The sequence below is a fragment of the Rhinoraja longicauda genome, chromosome 2 (assembly GCF_053455715.1).
Source record: "Rhinoraja longicauda isolate Sanriku21f chromosome 2, sRhiLon1.1, whole genome shotgun sequence".
NCBI classification, from domain to species: Eukaryota; Metazoa; Chordata; class Chondrichthyes; order Rajiformes; family Arhynchobatidae; genus Rhinoraja; species Rhinoraja longicauda.
Window position 1 is genome coordinate 109,559,498 of NC_135954.1, and position 17,422 is coordinate 109,576,919.

At 44.3% G+C, this 17,422-nt stretch overlaps 1 protein-coding gene across 2 annotated transcripts in view; it reads right to left on the reverse strand.

Annotated features, from left to right (window-relative positions):
- Positions 1-2,942: 2,942 nt before the first annotated feature.
- The window catches only part of mtpap (mitochondrial poly(A) polymerase), a 47,153-nt gene continuing 32,673 nt past the window's right edge, over positions 2,943-17,422 (reverse strand). The window contains exons 6-8 of one of the 2 annotated variants that reach the window (XM_078429611.1): positions 11,205-11,291; positions 9,015-9,088; positions 2,943-4,082 (exon numbers count right to left, since the gene is read on the reverse strand). In XM_078429611.1, coding sequence (XP_078285737.1) covers positions 3,717-4,082; positions 9,015-9,088; positions 11,205-11,291 — 527 coding nt within the window. In that variant the 3' untranslated portion in view covers positions 2,943-3,716. The remainder of the gene's footprint in view (positions 4,083-9,014; positions 9,089-11,204; positions 11,292-17,422) is intronic. The other variant, XM_078429601.1, reaches the window with a different exon arrangement.

The following is a 17,422-nucleotide window of genomic DNA, read 5'->3' on the forward strand; positions in this document are numbered from 1 at the left end:
GTATAGACGGTGATTCAGAGAGATACAGAACAAATAGAATGAAAGATATGCAAAAAAGTACCAATGAAAGATATGCAAAATAGTAACAATGATCAAGGAAACAGGCCATTGTTTGCTATGGGCTAGATGAGAACAAGAAGCTGGTGCGACTTGGTTGTGGGAGGGATGAAGAGAGAGGGGAATGCAGGAGATACATGAAGTTGGAGAGATTAATATGCTTACAGGTTCTGAATTGGGGCAAGGCCAACTTTGATGGTATTAGACATGAACTTGCTAAAATTGATTGGAGTAGGTTGTTTAGGAGGCAAATTAATGCCTGGAAAGTGGGAAGATTTTAAAAGAGTCTTTGTGAGAATTCAAGGCATGTATGCCCCTGTTAAAGAGCGTGGCAGCTGGGAGTAAGGAACCCTGGGGACGAGGGAAATGGAGGCTCTTCTCAGAAAAACGGAGGCTTGCACCATTGTCAGCTGAGATCATCTAACCCTGGAGCAGTTTGTGGATCTGAGGGGTAATACTTAAGAAGAAAAGCAGGAGGGTAAATGGTAGAAGGTAGCTCTGGTAGATCAAATTAAGGAGAATCCAAAGTGATTTTATGTACAGTACATGAAGGGAAAGTGGCTAATTAGAGAGAAACTAGAAGCCCTCAGACACCAAAACAGTCATCTCTAGATGATTAGAGGGTGGCTAATGCTGTGCCTCTATTTAAAGAGGGTTGCAAGGAAAAGCCCAGGAACTATAGACCAGTGCCCCTACCATCCTACATCGGTAAGTTTTTGGAGAGGATTCGGAGCATTGCTTTTAGATCAAAAGTAATCAAAAAAGGTTGATGAGAGCAAGGCAATAGATGTTGTTTAGTTTTAGTTTAGAGATATAGTGCAGAAAGAGGCCCTTCGGCCCACCAAGACCATACCGGCCAGCGATCCCTGCACATTAACACTATCTACACACTCGGAACAATTTACAATTTATACCACGCCAATTAATCTACAAACCCGTACGTCTTTAGTCTATTTGGGCTTCAGCAAAGCCTTTGATAATGATATGGTAGCCTGCTGTGGAAGGTTACATTGTGTGGAATCCAGGGAGTCAGCAAATCGGATACAGACACAAATGCTGAGTAACTCAGCGAGACAGGCAGCATCTTTAGTTTAGGGATACAGCGCCTGAACAGGCCCTTTTGGCCCACCGGGTCCGCGCCGACCAGCGATTCCCGCACATTAACACCATCCCCACTAGGGACAATTTTGTTTACATTTACCAAGCCAATTAACCTACAAACTTGTACGTCTTTGGAGTGTGCGAGGAAACTGAAGATCTCGGAGAAAACCCACGCAGGGGAGAACATAAAACTCCGTACAGACAGCACACGTTGTCGGGATCGAACCCGGGTCTCCGGTGCTGCATTCGTTGTAAGGCAGCAACTCTACCGCCCATCTTCAGACTGAGGGTCAGGGAAAAGGGAATCAAGATATAGAACGGTACAAAGAACATGTAAGGTGTGAAAAGGACTGAGCAAAGCAGACGATGATCAAGGTACAGTCTGAAGAAGGGTCTCGACCCGAAACGTCACCCATTTCATCTCTCCAGAGATGCTGCCTGGCCTGCTGAGTTACTCCAGCATTTTGTGATACCAAGGAAAGGTTAATTGATGGATGAGGGGAAGATGAGGCATACAAAGTAAAATTAATCAGGACAGTGAAACTAGTTGGAGAACTAGGGTGGGGGAGGGACGGAGAGAGAGAGAGAGAAAGGAAGGGCTACTTGAAGTTAGAGATATCAATATTCACACCGCTGGGTTGTAAGCTGCCCAAGCGAAATCTACGGTGATGTTCCTTCAATTTGCATTTGGCCTCACTCTTACAGTGCAGGGAGGCCCAGGACTGAAAGGTCAGTATGGGAAAGGGAGGGGGAGTTAAAGAGTTAGACAGTGTAACAGCACCTCATATTTCACCTGGGCAGCTTACAACTGATAGTGAAGATGGAAGTCAAAGATTGCAGCAGGATCTTGATCGGTTGGGCAAGTGGACTGAAGAATGGATAATGGAATTTAATTCAGGGAAATGTGAGATGTTGCCTTTTGGGAAGTCTTGACATGGGCAGAATCTACACAGTGAATGGTAGGGCTTTTGGGAGTGTTGTGGAGCAGAGGGATCGAGGAGTGCAGGTGCATGGTTCATTGAAAGTGATGTCACAGGTAGATAGGGTGGTCAAGAAGGCTTTTGGCACATTGGCCTTCATCTGTCAGAGTATTGAGTATTGAAGTTGGGTGGTCATGTCGCAGATATAAGACGTTCGTGAGGCCAAATTTAGAGTATTGTGTTCAGATTTGGTCACCATGTTAGACGAAAGATGTTGTCAAGGGTACAGAGAAGAATTAACAGGATGTTGCCAGGACTTGAGGGACTGAGCTACAGGGAGAAGTTGAGCAAGCTAGGGCTTTATTCTTTGGAGCGAAGAAGGATGAGGGGTGATCTTATGGAGGTGTACAAAATCATGAGAGGAAGAGCGGGTGTAAATGTAGTCTTTTGCCCAGTGTAGGGGAATCAAGAGCAAGAGGACATAGGTTTAAGGTGATGGGGGAAAAGATTTAATGGGAACCAGAGGGGTAACTTTTGTTTTACACAAAGGGTGATGGGTGTATTGAACAAGCTGTCGGAGGAGGTAGTTGATGCAGGTACTATCGCACGTTGAAGCTTTTATACAGGTGGACGTGGGCCAAACGCAGGAGGTGAGACTAGTTAAGATGGGCCATTTGGGTTGGCGTGGGCAAGTCGAGCCAAAAGGCCTGTTTCCACGCTGCATAACTCTATGAATCAAGATCCAGAGGGTATAGGTTCAAGGTGAGCGGGGGAAGAAAATGACTAAATCCAGATGACTAGGAATTCGACAAATTATAAATAGATCACATTTTCATGAATACAGATACCAGCCGAAACAAACAATGCAAAGAACACAAGTGTTTAAAAATGTTTAAACTATTATTAAATCACCATCCAGCAGTTCATTTAAAATTACAATCTGAAACATTTATAGATTCAGCACTTTCTAGAAAATATCTGGGCACATGCAGTGACAATTGTAACTTAATTGTTAAGCAGAGATATGCAGGAATGGTCCTTCTAAGTCTCATTTTGGATTTCAAGCCAATACTGTTCCAAACTTTGTCACCAAATTACTAACTGGAGTGAAATCCAGTTCATGCACTATTTGGCACAAGAACAAATCCAGCCCAGAAGTTTAGAAACTCAAAGTCTTACTTTAGTTTTATTTAGTTTTAGAGATACAGCGTGCGGAAACAGGCCCTTTGGCCCACTAAGTCCACACTGACCAGCAATCCCTGCACACTAACACTATCCTACACACACTAGGGACAATTTACACTTGCACCAAGCCAATTAACCTACATACCCTGTAAGTCTTTGGAGTGTGGGAGGAAACCGAAGATCTCGGAGAAAAAACCCACGAGGTCACATCCAGCCAAGCACCCATAGTCAGGATGAAGCTCGGGTTTCTGGCGCTGCAAGCACTGTAAGGCAGCAACTCTACCGCTGCACCACCGTGCCGCCTTGCGTGCCACTAACTGCTTTGTTGAATCATTCCTGAAGCACTTCGAACAAATTCACAAATTTAAAGAGTCTTGAGTAACAAGATATCACATATCTCAAGTGAATAATGTTTCCGTAGACACAAACTCTGTTTATTTATACAAAGGGTTGCTATCGTACAACAGTGGGAATCATCTTTTGATGGCCACTTGGCCTGCTTAAATGGTCGGTGGATTGCTTGGTTGCCTTCAGTGAATCCAACAAGTTTTTAATCCTCTCGCTAGCTGGCTGCCTCCTCCTCTTTTTGCTCTTTCCCATCGAGGTTTGAGAGTTAGGGAGAAGCAGAGTAGAAAATCCCCAAGGGTTGGGCTTTGGGTGTTTCAGGCCTTCCTGCTGCAAGATCCAAGCACTCTCCCGCGCGGCGCTCACAAACCTATCCAGTTGGGTCTGATTAACGTTCTTGCTAACATTTAGCGCTTGTTCAAATGGATTCTGGATGTGCAGTGGTGATGCCTCAGGTTTGTTCTGTTCTTTTCCCTGGAAGAAAAGAAGACAAAAAGAAAGTTAATTCAGAGCACAACCTGGATTTAATATTGTCACGGTGGCAATTAAAAAAATCATTCTATTGTGGAGTTGAGATTACCCAGCTCTGATATAATCTCGGATTTCCTGCAGCCTTGCGTAGAGGAACAGCTAAGTATAGGAACAGTTGAGTGCAGAAGAGAGCATCAAAAACATCAAGAACGTCCACATTTCCAGAACTAACTAATCAATAAATATACACCAATCAGCCAAAACATTATGACCACTGACCGGCGAAGTGAATAACATTGATTATCTTGTTACAAATGGCACCTGTCAAGGGGTGGGATATATTAGGCAGCAAGTGAACAGTCAGTTCTTGAAGTTGATGTGTTGGATGCAGGAGACATGGGCAGGAGTAAAGACCTGAGCGACTTTGACAAGGGCCAAATTGTTCTGGCCAGACGACTGGGTCAGAGCATCTCTGAAACGGCAAGGCTTGTGGGGTGCTCCCGGTCAGCAGTGGTGAGTACCCACCGACAGTGGTCCGAAGAGGTACACACCACAAACCGGCGACAGGGTGTTGGACGCCCGAGGCTCATCGATGCGCGAGGGCAACGAAGGCTATCCCGTCTGGTCCGAACCGACAGGAGGTCTACTGTGGCACAAGTCACAGAAAAATTTAATGGTGGTTACGGGACGAATGTGTCACAATACACAGTGCATCGCACCCTGCTGTGTATGGGGCTGCACACGGAGGACCAACAGCATATTAGGCAGGTGGTCATAATGTTTTGGCTCATCAGGTCATAATGTTTTGGTTGATCGGTGTATAATTGGCCCCTGATATAATTATTATAGTCATACAGCATGGAAACAAGCCCTATCGCCCATACCTACAAAGATGCCCACAATTCTCTGCCTCAGAAGGCAGTGGAGGCCAATTCTCTGGATGCTTTCAAGAGAGCTAGATAAAGCTCTTAAAGATAGTCAGGGGGTATGGGGAAAAGGCAGGAACGGGGTACTGATTGTGAATGATCAGCCATGATCACATTGTATGGTGGTGCTGGTTCGAAGGGCCGAAAGGCCTACTCCTGCACCTATTGCCTATTTAACCCATATTCCTTCTACCTTTCCTATCCATGTACCTGTCCAAACCACATCTTTTGGTAGCTTGTTCCATACCTGTACTGCCGTCTCTGTGTGAAAAAGTTTCCCATCGGGTTCCTGAGAGATTTTTCCCCTCTTATCTTAAACCTATTTTCTCCAGTTTTATCCGTGCGGCACGGTGGCGCAGCGGTAGAGTTGCTGCCTTACAGCGAATGCAGCGCCGGAGACTCGGGTTCGAACCTGACTACGGGCGCAGTCTGTATGGAGTTTGTACGTTCTCCCCGTGACCTGCGTGGGTTTTCTCCGAGATCTTCGGTTTCCTCCCACACTCCAAAGCGTATGTAGGTATGTAGGTTAATTGGCTGGGCAAATGTTTTTTTTTAATTGTCCCTAGTGGGTGTAGGATAGTGTTAATGTGCGGGGATCGCTGGGCGGCGCGGACCCGGTGGGCTGAAGGGCCTGTTTCTGCGCTGTATCTCCAAATCTAAATCTAAAAAGTTCTTGCTCCCCAACCCTGGAGAAAAGACTGTGCTCCTCAAGATTTTATGCACCTCTGAAGGATTACCCCTCGGTCTCATATTCCCCCCCAGAATAAAGAACTAATTCGATTCTGTTTCAACGTTCTTGCTCATGTGCAGTAACAGGACACCTTTTAATCTACATTTATTTACATAGATTTTAAATCAGGAAAAAGTTGCCTAACTTCAAACAAAAATCCAAAGCAGTACTAGAAACTAGAAAATAGGTGCAGGAGTAGGTCATTTGAACCAACCGCCATTCAATATGATCATGGCTGATCATGGCTCTTGCAGTTAGATGCAATGCCAAGGTCACAAATACTGTAGATCTGCCTGAAGATAATTGCCGCAGTGAGTACTGGAGCCGACTGTTAAAAAATTGTATTACAAATAAATTGGACTATTGACTGAGATGAACTGATAGGTATTTTGAATCGTGATGTAAATATTAAATTGCAAGCTTTTGCAATATTAAACTTTTACACATCAAACAATGAACCCAGTGTTCACTCCAAATAGTTAATGGAAATAATATCATTGCCAGCATTCCTTGAGCAAATCCATGTAGAGCTTCTGAACAGGTCATGTCTAAAATGCAGAACTCCATCACACCAGTTTCAGTTTACAAAATCAGTTGTAGTTACATATTTCAAAATATTTGGAAATTAGAAAGTTGCTTGCACGTTCAAAAGATATTTTGCTAGAAGCTGCGTCCATTCAAATTTTATTCTTTTAATGCAAGAAACAAGATAAATTGCGATGAATACTGATCGGAGAAAATAAAAGATTTATCTTGCCTTAAGATACAATAATTAAATTGGCAGGTTGACAAAATTCGAAGTGCTTCTGCCTTTAAGTAGACACGTTAATCTAAATTTCGTAGTTGCTCTTGGAAGGAATATGCGGGCAATTAAAAGGACCACAAAATGGCTTGGGCAAGTTGGATTAAAACAAAATCCCAAGGCTTTTTATACCTATATTCAATTCTTGAGGATAACCAAGGAGATGGTCAGGCAACTCAAGGATAAAGGTGAGAATTTGTGCCTGGGAATCTGGGGACGTGGGCAAGGTACTAAACGAGTCATTTGCATTTGTTTGGCATGAAGGAGAGCGAGATCGGTGTGGAGAATACTAATATGCAAGGGCAATATGAGATTGAGGAGGAGGAAATGTTGGAACTTGAAGAGCACTCAGATGGATAAATCCCCACAATCTGATGAGATCTATCCCAAGTAATTAAGAGAAGCAAGAGAGGAGACTGTGGGAAGCTTGACAAAGATCAGTGCGTCTTCTCTTCCCACCGACAAGGTCCTGGGGGACTGGAGAGTAAACTGATGCTGTTACTTTATTTAAGAAGGGAGGTAGAGAGAATCCACAGAATTATGAGCATGACCCTGGTGGGGAAACTATTGGAGAGGATTTTTTTCAGGTTAGGATTTACTACTATCTAGAAGATTATGGGTTAATTAGGGACAATCAGCAAGACTTTGTACATGAAGGTAGACCTAAAATGCTGAAGTAACTCAACGGGACAGGCAGCATCTCTGGAAAGGAGGAATGGGTGAAGTTTCAGGTCGAGTCCCTTCTTCAGACTGACTTCGCACATAGCAGGACGAGCCTTACAATTTAGTTTGGAGGTGGTGATGAGGGTGATCAAGGATAATGTTGTCTACATGAATTTTAGTAAGGCATTTGATGGTAGGCTGATCCAGAGGATTAAGATGCATGGGATTAATAGTGACTTGGTTGTATGGATTACTAATAGAGGACAGAGGGTCGTGGTGGAAGCGGGTCTGGAGGGATCTGTGCTGGGACTGCTGCTGTTTGTGATATACACAAATGTCTGGGAAGTAAAAGTAAACGATTGTATTAGTAAATTTGCAGATGACACTAAGAATTCTGGGGTCGCAGACTATGAAGAAGGCTGCGAAAGTATACGGAAGGTTTTAGATCAGCCACAGAGATGGGCAGATAAAAGGCAGATGAAGTTTAATCTGACCAAGTGTGAGGTTTTCCACTTCGGGGGGGGGGGGGGGGTCAAATGTAAGGGGAAATTATACAATGAATGGCATGAGCCTTAGCAGCATTGATGGACAGGGGGATCTTGGGGTCCAAGTCCACAACTCCTTGAAAGTGGCAACAGCAGTAGATGGAGCGAGACAGATGGCACATGGTATGCTTGCCTTCATTTGTCGGGGCATTGATTATAAGAGTCAGGATGTCATAATGCAGCTTTATAGGATTTTGGTTAGGTCACATTTCGAGCATTGTGTTCAGTTCTGGTTCACCCCATTACAGGAATGACAAGGAGGCTTTGGAAAGGGTACAGAGGAGGTTTACAGAAGGATACCTGGATTAGAGAATATTAGCTTTGAGGATAGACTGGACAGACTTGGATTGGTTTTTTTCTGGAATACTGAAGGTTGCGGGGAGACATTATGAGAGGCATAGATTGGGTAGACAGTCGGGTAGACAGAATCCTTTTCCCAGGATGGAAAAAAACTAGAGGGCATAGCTTTAAGGTGTTTAGGGGCAACGTTTAAAGGAGATGTGTGGGCAATGTATTTTATAGTAGTGGAACCCATGGGAATTGATCCAAAGGGAGCAAAAGATAATGTTTTGGGGAGGGTTGATATCAGATTCCACGAGATACAGTATTTAGTTCAATAGTTTTATAGCATATGCTAATAATTTAGGGCTGTATGCAGGGAGCCTAGTAAAGGTAGTTTGCAAATGATACAAAGCAAATCATGGTTGTGATTTCAAAATACAGCTATCTTCAAAATGAAACAGTTTAACAAGTGTTCAGTTCTGCTTTAAATGATCATCTCACTAAAGATCACCTCTTTAGTTTTAGATTTGTAGTTTATCAGTTTAGATATAATGCACAGCAAGGAAACAAGCCCTTCGGCCCACCAAGACCGTGCCGGACAGCGATCCCTATACACTGGCATTATCCCACACACGAGGGACAATTTACAATTTTTACCAAAAGCCAAATTAACCAACAACCCTGCATGTCTTTGGAATGTGGGAGGAACCTGGAGCACCAGGAAAAACGCATGCGGTCATGGGGAGAACGTACAAACTCCGTACAGACAGGGTCAAACCCGGGTCTCTGGGGCTGTAAGGCAGCAACTCTAATGCTGCACCACTGTGCCTTGTTTCATAGAAGTAATTAGTTTGATGCTCCACAATATCCTGTTAAACGTTCTATTATAACAAAGCTGAGTTATCAATTTCCAAAAACAATCACAAGGATCCATTTGTACAAGTATCAAATAAAAAATAACATCTACAAAGTTGTCAAGCAACTAACCTTTCTGATATTGATGGACATTTTATTAAAAGCAAAGGAACCATAAAATTCAAAGAAGTCTTGAAGGAGATCCTCTGCAAAGAAATATAATTTGAAAGTTATACAAAGCAGAATTACGTAGTACAGATACAGTGCCCTTCATAATGTTTGGGACAAACACCCATCATTTATTTATTTGCCTCTGTACTCCACAATTTGAGATTTGTAATAGAAAAAATCACATGTGGTTAAAGTGCACATTGTCAGATTTTAATAAAGGCCATTCACCAATTCACCATGTAGAAATTACAGCAGTGTTTATACATAGACCCCCTAATTTCAGGGCACCATAATGTTTGGGACACAGCAATGTTATGTAAATGAAAGTAGTCATGTTTAGTATTTTGTTGCATATCCTTTGCATGCAATGACTGCTTGAAGTCTGCGATTCATGGGCATCACCCAGCTGGGTGTCTTCTCTGGTGATGTTCTGCCAGGCCTGTATTTCGGCCATCTTTAGCTTATACTTGTTTTGGGGGCTAGTCCCTTTCAGATCTTTCTTCAGCAGATAAAAGTCATGCTCAATTGGGTTCAGATCGGGTGATTGACTTGGCCACTCAAGAATTTACCCATTTTTTAGCCTTGACAAACTCCTTTGTTGCTTTTGCAGTATGTGTGGGATCAATGTCTTGCTGTGAAATGAACTGCTGGCCAATGAGTTTTGAGGCATTTGTTTGAACTTGAGCAGATAGGATGCGTCTACCATCAATCTCCTTCACCATAGGTTATCTGTTGCCGGCTGTGTTTCGTCCGGCCCCATCTCTCTTCCAGCTTTCTTTCCCGCTTCTCCCTGCAATCCATCAGAAGGAGGGTCCAGACCCTAACCTATAGTTACTCCAGCATTTTCTGTCTTTTCTTTGTTGACTCCACGAGTCAGGGCATCATGTTACAGCTGTACAGGATATCGGTGAGACCACAGTTGTGTGTGGTTCTGGTTACCGTACAAAAACATAGAACACTACAGCGTAGGAACAGGCCATTCGGCCCACATGTTTGTCTGTGCCGAGCATGATGTCTAGTTAAACTCTCTTCTGCCTGTACATGACCTATATCACTCTATTCCCTGCACTTCCATGTACCTATCCAAAATCTTACTATGCCCCATATAAGATTATTAAGGGGTTGGACACGTTAGAGGCAGGAAACATGTTCCCAATGTTGGGGGAGTCCAGAACCAGGGGCCACAGTTTAAGAATAAGGGGTAGGCCATTTAGAACTGAGATGAGGAAAAACTTTTTCAGTCAGAGAGTTGTGAATCTGTGGAATTCTCTGCCTCAGAAGGCAGTGGAGGCCAATTCTCTGAATGCATTCAAGAGAGAGCTAGATAGAGCTCTTAAGGATATCGGAGTCAGGGGGTATGGGGAGAAGGCAGGAACGGGGTACTGATTGAGAATGATCAGCCATGATCACATTGAATGGCTCGAAGGGCCAAATGGCCTACTCCTGCACTTATTGTCTATTGTCTACGCCATTACCAATGTGATTAAGCTAGCGAGGGTGCAGAAAAGATTCACAATGACGATGTTGGGACTGGGGGGCTGGAGTTAAAAATGAGAGAGTGGCAAGGCTGGGGCTGTTCTCCCTGGAGCAAAGGAGGCCGAGTAGTGACATCAAAGAGGTTTAGAAAATCTTAAAAAGGCATAGATAAAGTGGATAGTTGCAGTCTTTTTCCCCAGGGTGGTGGAATATAAAACTGGAGAGCAGGGATTAAAAGTGAGAAGAGGCAATTTAAAGAGAACCTAATGGGAAGTTTTACCACAAATAGTACAGTGGATATATGGAGCTGTCTACCAGAGAAAGTGGCAGAGGGTGATATAATTAATTTATTCACAAAATGCTGGAGTAACTCAGCAGGTCAGGCAGCATCTCGGGAGAGAAGGAATGGGTGACGTTTCGGGTCGAGACCCTTCTTCAGACTGATGAACCGAAACGTCACCCATTCCTTCTCTCCCGAGATGCTGCCTGACCTGCTGAGTTACTCCAGCATTTTGTGAATAAATCGATTTGTACCAGCATCTGCAGTTATTTTCTTATACTACGTGATATAATTAATGTTCAGAAGACACTTGGAGAGGAATTTTTCAGAGGGATATGGGCCAAAGGACCTATTTCTGTGCTCTGCAACTCTATGATTATGATCATCTTACTTACCCAGAGTCTCTGTATTTTGGGAAGGCTTCATTTTGTAATCAGAAACAAAAGTGCAGTCATGACTTTCAATAATATGCACATCGTTCTCTGTTAAAAAAAAAGAATGTCATTATCAGCGTTGCAATTATCAAAGAATATAGCAAAAGTACAGGAGAGACTTATTGTAATCAGAAACCCTGCTTAAAGTTCTAATATTGATACAGGTGCAATGGTCTGAATGGTCTCTTGCACGAGAAACTGTACCATTTTTCAAGGTCCTTCACACCAAAGAACGTAGGAAAATAACTGCAGATGCTGGTACAAATCGAAGGTATCACAAAATGCTGGAGTAACTCAGCAGGACAGGCAGCATCTCAGGAGAGAAGGAATGGGTGACGTTTCGGGTCGAGACCCTTCTTCAGACTGAAGAAGGGTCTCATAGAAACATAAAAGATAGAAAATAGGTGCAGGAGTAGGCCATTCGGCCCTTCGAGCCTGCACCGCCATTCAATATGATCATGGCTGATCATCCAGCTCAGTAACCTGTACCTGCCTTCTCTCCATACCCCCGATCCCTTTAGCCACAAGGGCCACATCTAACTCCCTCTTAAATATAGCCAATGAACTGGCCTCAACTACCTTCTATGGCAGAGAATTCCACAGACTCACCACTCTCTGTGTGAAGAAATGTTTTCTCATCTCGGTCCTAAAAGACTTCCCCCTTATCCTTAAGCTGTGACCCCCTGGTTCTGGACTTCCCCAACATCGGGAACAATCTTCCCGCATCTAGCCTCTCCAACCCCTTAAGAATTTTATATGTTTCTATAAGATCCCCCCTCAGTCTTCTAAATTCCAGCGAGTATAAGCCTAGTCTATCCAGTCTTTCTTCATATGAAAGTCCTGCCATCCCAAGGATCAATCTGGTGAACCTTCTCTGTACTCCTTCTAAGGCTAGAATGTCTTTCCTCAGATTAGGAGACCAAAACTGTACACAATACTCCAGGTGCGGTCTCACCAAGGCCCTGTACAACTGCAGCAGAAGGGTCTTGACCCGAAACGTCACCCATTCCTTCTCTCCTGAGATGCTGCCTGACCTACTGAGTTACTCCAGCAGTTTGTGATACCTTCCATTCACACCAAAGAACAATTGCAATGGGAGACACAAAATGTTGGAGTAACTCAGCAGGACAGGCAGCATCTCTGGAGAGAAGGAATGGGTGACATTTCGGGTCGAGACCCTTCTTTCAACCCAAAACGTCACCCATTCCTTCTCTCCAGAGATGCTGCCTGTCCCGCTGAGTTACTCCAGCATTTTGTGTCTACCTTCGATTTAAACCAGCATCTGCAGTTCTTTACTGCACACCAATTGCAATGAGTTAGCAGAAAAAGGCCAAAAGATTCTGAAAAATCTTTGGAATGAAAAGGTAATTCTTTTAAAATTAATAAAAATCTAAATTAATTAAAGATCTACATAATCAAAATAAAAGACGCAAGATTTTTTTTCTGGCGATGGGGAGAAGAGGGAAAATAGGATAAAATATTGTGGACACAAGGAATGGCAGATGCAGAGTCCTGCCCCTTTAGTAGTTGTGCTATGATATACTTCCATTTTCAAAGTGCGCCAAAACACAGAATTGGGTAGTGTGGTGAGGAGTATGCAAAGAGGCTTAAAGGTGATTTGGACAATTGAATGAGCAAATACAAGGTAGATGCAACATAAAATGGACAATTGTGAAGTTACCTACTTCTGTAGGAAAAATAGAGAAGCAGTTTACATTAAATGGTGGCAGATTAGAATATGTTGCTGAAGATAGACACAAAAAGCTGGAGTAATACAGCGGGCCAGACAGCATCTCTGGAGCAAAGGAATAGGTGACGTTTCGGGTCGAGACCCTTCTTCAGACTGAGTGTCAGGGGAAAGGGAAACGAGAGATATAGATGGCGATGTGGAGAGATATAGAACAAATGAATGAAAGATATGCAAAAAAGTAACAATGATAAAGGAAACAGGCCACCTGTTTGTTAGGTGAGAACAAGAACAGACAATGAGACTCAACAAGACGACTTTGAAGCTGGTGCGACTTGGGTGGGGGAGGGATGGACATAAAGGAAATGCAAGGGTTACTTGAAGTTAGAGAGATCAATATTCTACACTGGGTTGTAAGCTGCCCAAGCGACATATGGGAAACTAGCATCAGCAGTTCCTTCCTTCACATAGAGTATGTTGCTGATCTTTCGTATCAGTGGCAGAAAACAAACACTTTGGTGCCGCAAACATGAAGCAAATGGTGGCTTTCATAGCAAGAGGTTTTGAGTAGGGAAGCAAGGATGTCTTACTGTATTGAGCATTAGGAAAAAGGAAGTCATCATGATGCCCAGACTCGTATACAAAGAGGGCGTTGAGTATAAGAGACCGGAAAACATATTGCATCTCTCTAGGACTTAAATTAGGCAACAATTGGAGTAGTGTGTGCAGTTCCGGTCGCCCCATTACAGGATGAATGTGGAGGCATTGGAATGGGTGCAGAGACTTACCAGAATGTTGCCTGGATTAGGGGGTATTAGCACCAGGGCGTGTTAATTTGCTAAATTGGGCCAAGGCCACTTTGAGTGTCCGAGACAGGAACTCGCTCAAATAGATTGGAGCAGGTTGTAAGCACCTCCAGACTCAGGAACAGTTTCATCCCCAGGGCCATAGCTGCTATGAACCGGTCCTGCTGAGCCGGATGGTCAGGTCACATCGCACAGTGATCCGGCACAGATCTACTTGCACTTTATTCTGTTTTAAAACTGTTACAATTTGTTTCATTGGGTTGTTTAAATTAATACTGACTAGCTAATTAATTTATTGCATCGTATGGGAGGCGCATTCCCAATCTCGTTGTATATCTCAATATAAAGATATATTGTATTGTATTTATTCACAAAATGCTGGAGTAACTCAGCAGGTCAGGCACCATCTCAGGAGAGAAGGAATGGGTGACGTTTCGGGCCAAGACCCTTCTTCAGACTGATGTCAGGGGGGCGGGACAAAGGAAGGATATAGGTGGAGACAGGAAGATAGAGGGAGATCTGGGAAGGAGGAGGGGAAGAGAGGGACAGAGGAACTATTTAAAGTTGGAGAAGTCGATATTCATACCACTGGGCTGCAAGCTGCCCAGGCGAAATATGAGGTGCTGTTCCTCCAATTTCCAGTGGGCCTCACTATGGCACTGGAAATTGTATTGTATTGTATTGGCATTGTATTGTATTGTATTATATTATATTGTATTGTATTGTATGGAAAAGGAATGTCAGTAGAGTGGGATGTTTTTAAAGCGTGCTGACAAGAGTTCAGACTTGCACGTTCCTGTTAAGAGTAAAGAGCAAAGCAGGCAAACATAATATAATAATAATAATAATAATAATAATAATAATAATAATATAATAATAATAATAATATAATAATAATAATAATAATATTCATTTATTGTCATTGCAACGAGTAAAACGAAATTAAAAAATAGCCAATCCTGACGGTGCGTAAAAACATATATGCAATAAATGCAAAAACAAATAAATACAATTATATTAAGTACAAAAGATTTTTTAACAGTGTTGCCTAGTGCAGAAGGTAGTGTTCAGTTCTCGTATGGCCCTGGGGTAAAAACTGTTCTTAAGTCTGTTTGTTCGGGATTTGATCGACCTGAAACGTCGACCAGAGGGCAGATGAACAAACAGACGGTGGCCGGGGTGGGATGGATCTTTTATTATTTTGCCTGCTCTACTGAGGCAGCGTAGGCTGAACAGGTGCTCCAGGGAGGGCAGTGAGCAGCCGATGATCTTCTGGGCCGTCGTGATGACCCTCTGAAGGGCCTTCCTGTCCTTTTCTGAGCAGCTGGCATACCATGTGGTTATACAGTATGCCAGCACACTCTCGATGGAGCAGCGATAGAAGGACATCATGAGCTTCTCCTGCAGGTTGGTTTTCCTGAGGATCCTCAGGAAGTGGAGTCTCTGCTGTGCCTTCTTCACTGTGGTGATGGTGTTGGTAGACCAGGTAAGATCCTCTGCGATGTGCGTACCCAGGAACCTGAAAGCGGGTACCCTTTCCACACAGACCCCATTGATGTAGAGTGGGTCGTATTCTACACTGGTTTTCCTAAAGTCAATTATAAGTTCCTTTGTTTTGGAGGAGTTCAGGACAAGATTGTTCACTGAACACCATGCTGCCAGCCTTTGGATTTCATCCCTGTAGGCTGTCTCATCTCCTCCTGAGATGAGTCCAACCACAGTCGTGTCATCCGCGAACTTGATGATGGTGTTGTTGGGATGGGTGGGGGCGCAGTCGTGAGTGTAGAGGGAGTAAAGGATGGGGCTCAACACACAGCCCTGTGGTGAGCCGGTGCTCAGTGTAATGGTGGAGGAGAGGTGAGGGCCTATTTTGACGGTCTGGGGGCGGTTGGTCAGGAAGTCCTTGATCCATTGGCAGATGGTTTGGGAAAATCCAAGGTCAGAAAGTTTGGTGACCAGTCTGTCCGGGATGACCGTGTTAAAGGCAGAGCTGAAGTCGAGGAAGAGCATCCTCACATAGCTCCCCTGGTGTTCAAGGTGGGTCAGTGCAGTGTGAAGAGCAGTGTCGATGGCATCCCCTGTAGACCTATTTGCTCTGTAGGCAAACTGGTATGGGTCGAAGGTGGGTGGGAGGCTGGCTTTGATGTGCTGCAGGACCAGTTTCTCGAAGCACTTTGTGATGACCGGTGTGAGTGCTACCGGATATATCCGATGACACTGTGGGGAAAGTAGAGGGGAAATTGCTGGTGCCCTGGCTGAGATTTATGAGTCGTCATTGAAGAGGCGAGGTGCCGGAAGACTGGAGGGTGGCAATTTAGTTTAGTTTACTTTAGAGATACAGGCCGGAAACAGGACCTACGGCCCACCCAGTCCACACCGACCAGCGATCCCCGCACATTAACATTACTCTACACACACTAGGGACAATTTACAATATTACCACGCCAATTAACCAACAAACCTGTACATCTTTAGAATGGTGGACTGTCGTGCCTCTGTTCAAGAAGGGCTGCAGGGAAAAGGCTGGGAACTACATGCCAGTGAGCTGAACATCTGTGGTCAGAAGTGGAGCGTAACTCCCTGGTCCACTTGTCCCTTCCTACCCAAACCACTTCATCCCCGGGCACTTTCTCCTGCAACCGCACGAGATGCAACACCTGTCCCTTTACCTCCCCCCTCAACTCCATCCAAGGACCCAAACAGTCTTTCCAGGTGAGACAGAGGTTCACCTGCACCTCCTCCAACCTCATCTATTGCATCCGCTGCTCCAGATGTCAACTTATTTACATCGGCGAAACCAAACACAGGCTCGGCGATCGCTTCGCTCAACACCTGCGTTCGGTCCGCGTTAACCAATCTGATCTCCCGGTGGCTGAGCACTTCGACTCCCCCTCCCATTCCCAGTCTGACCTTTCTGTCATGGGCCTCCTCCAGTGCCATAGTGAGGCCCACCGGAAATTGGAGGAACAGCACCTCATATTTCGCCTGGGAAGCTTGCAGCCCAGTGGTATGAACATCGACTTCTCCAACTTTAGATAGTCCCTCTCTTCCCCTCCCCCTTCCCAGATCTCCCTCTATCTTCCTGTCTCCACCTATATCCTTCCTTTGTCCCGCCCCCCTGACATCAGTCTGAAGAAGGGTCTCGACCCGAAACATCGCCCATTCCTTCTCTCCTGAGATGCTGCCTGACCTGCTGAGTTACTCCAGCATTTTGTGAATGAGACTCAACAAGACGACTTTGAAGCTGGTATGACTTGGGTGGGGGAGGGATGGACATAAAGGAAATGCAAGGGTTACTTGAAGTTAGAGAGATCAAAAGTCTACCACTGGGTTGTAAGCTGCCCAAGCGACATATGGGAAACTAGCATCAGCAGTTCCTTCCTTCACATAGAGTATGTTGCTGATCTTTTGTATCAGTGGCAGAAAACAAGCACATTGGTGCCGCAAACATGAAGCAAATGGTGGCTTTTATAGCAAGAGGTTTTGAGTAGGGAAGCAAGGATGTCTTACTGAATTGAGCATTAAGCCAAAGACCTGCTGAGTTACTCCAGCATTTTGTGAATAAATACCTTTGATCTGTGGTCAGAAGATTACTACAGAGTATTCTGGGGGATAGGATATACTTGCATTTTAGATGGACAAGGGCTGACTAGGGACAGTCAACATTGTTTTGTACATGGGAAGAT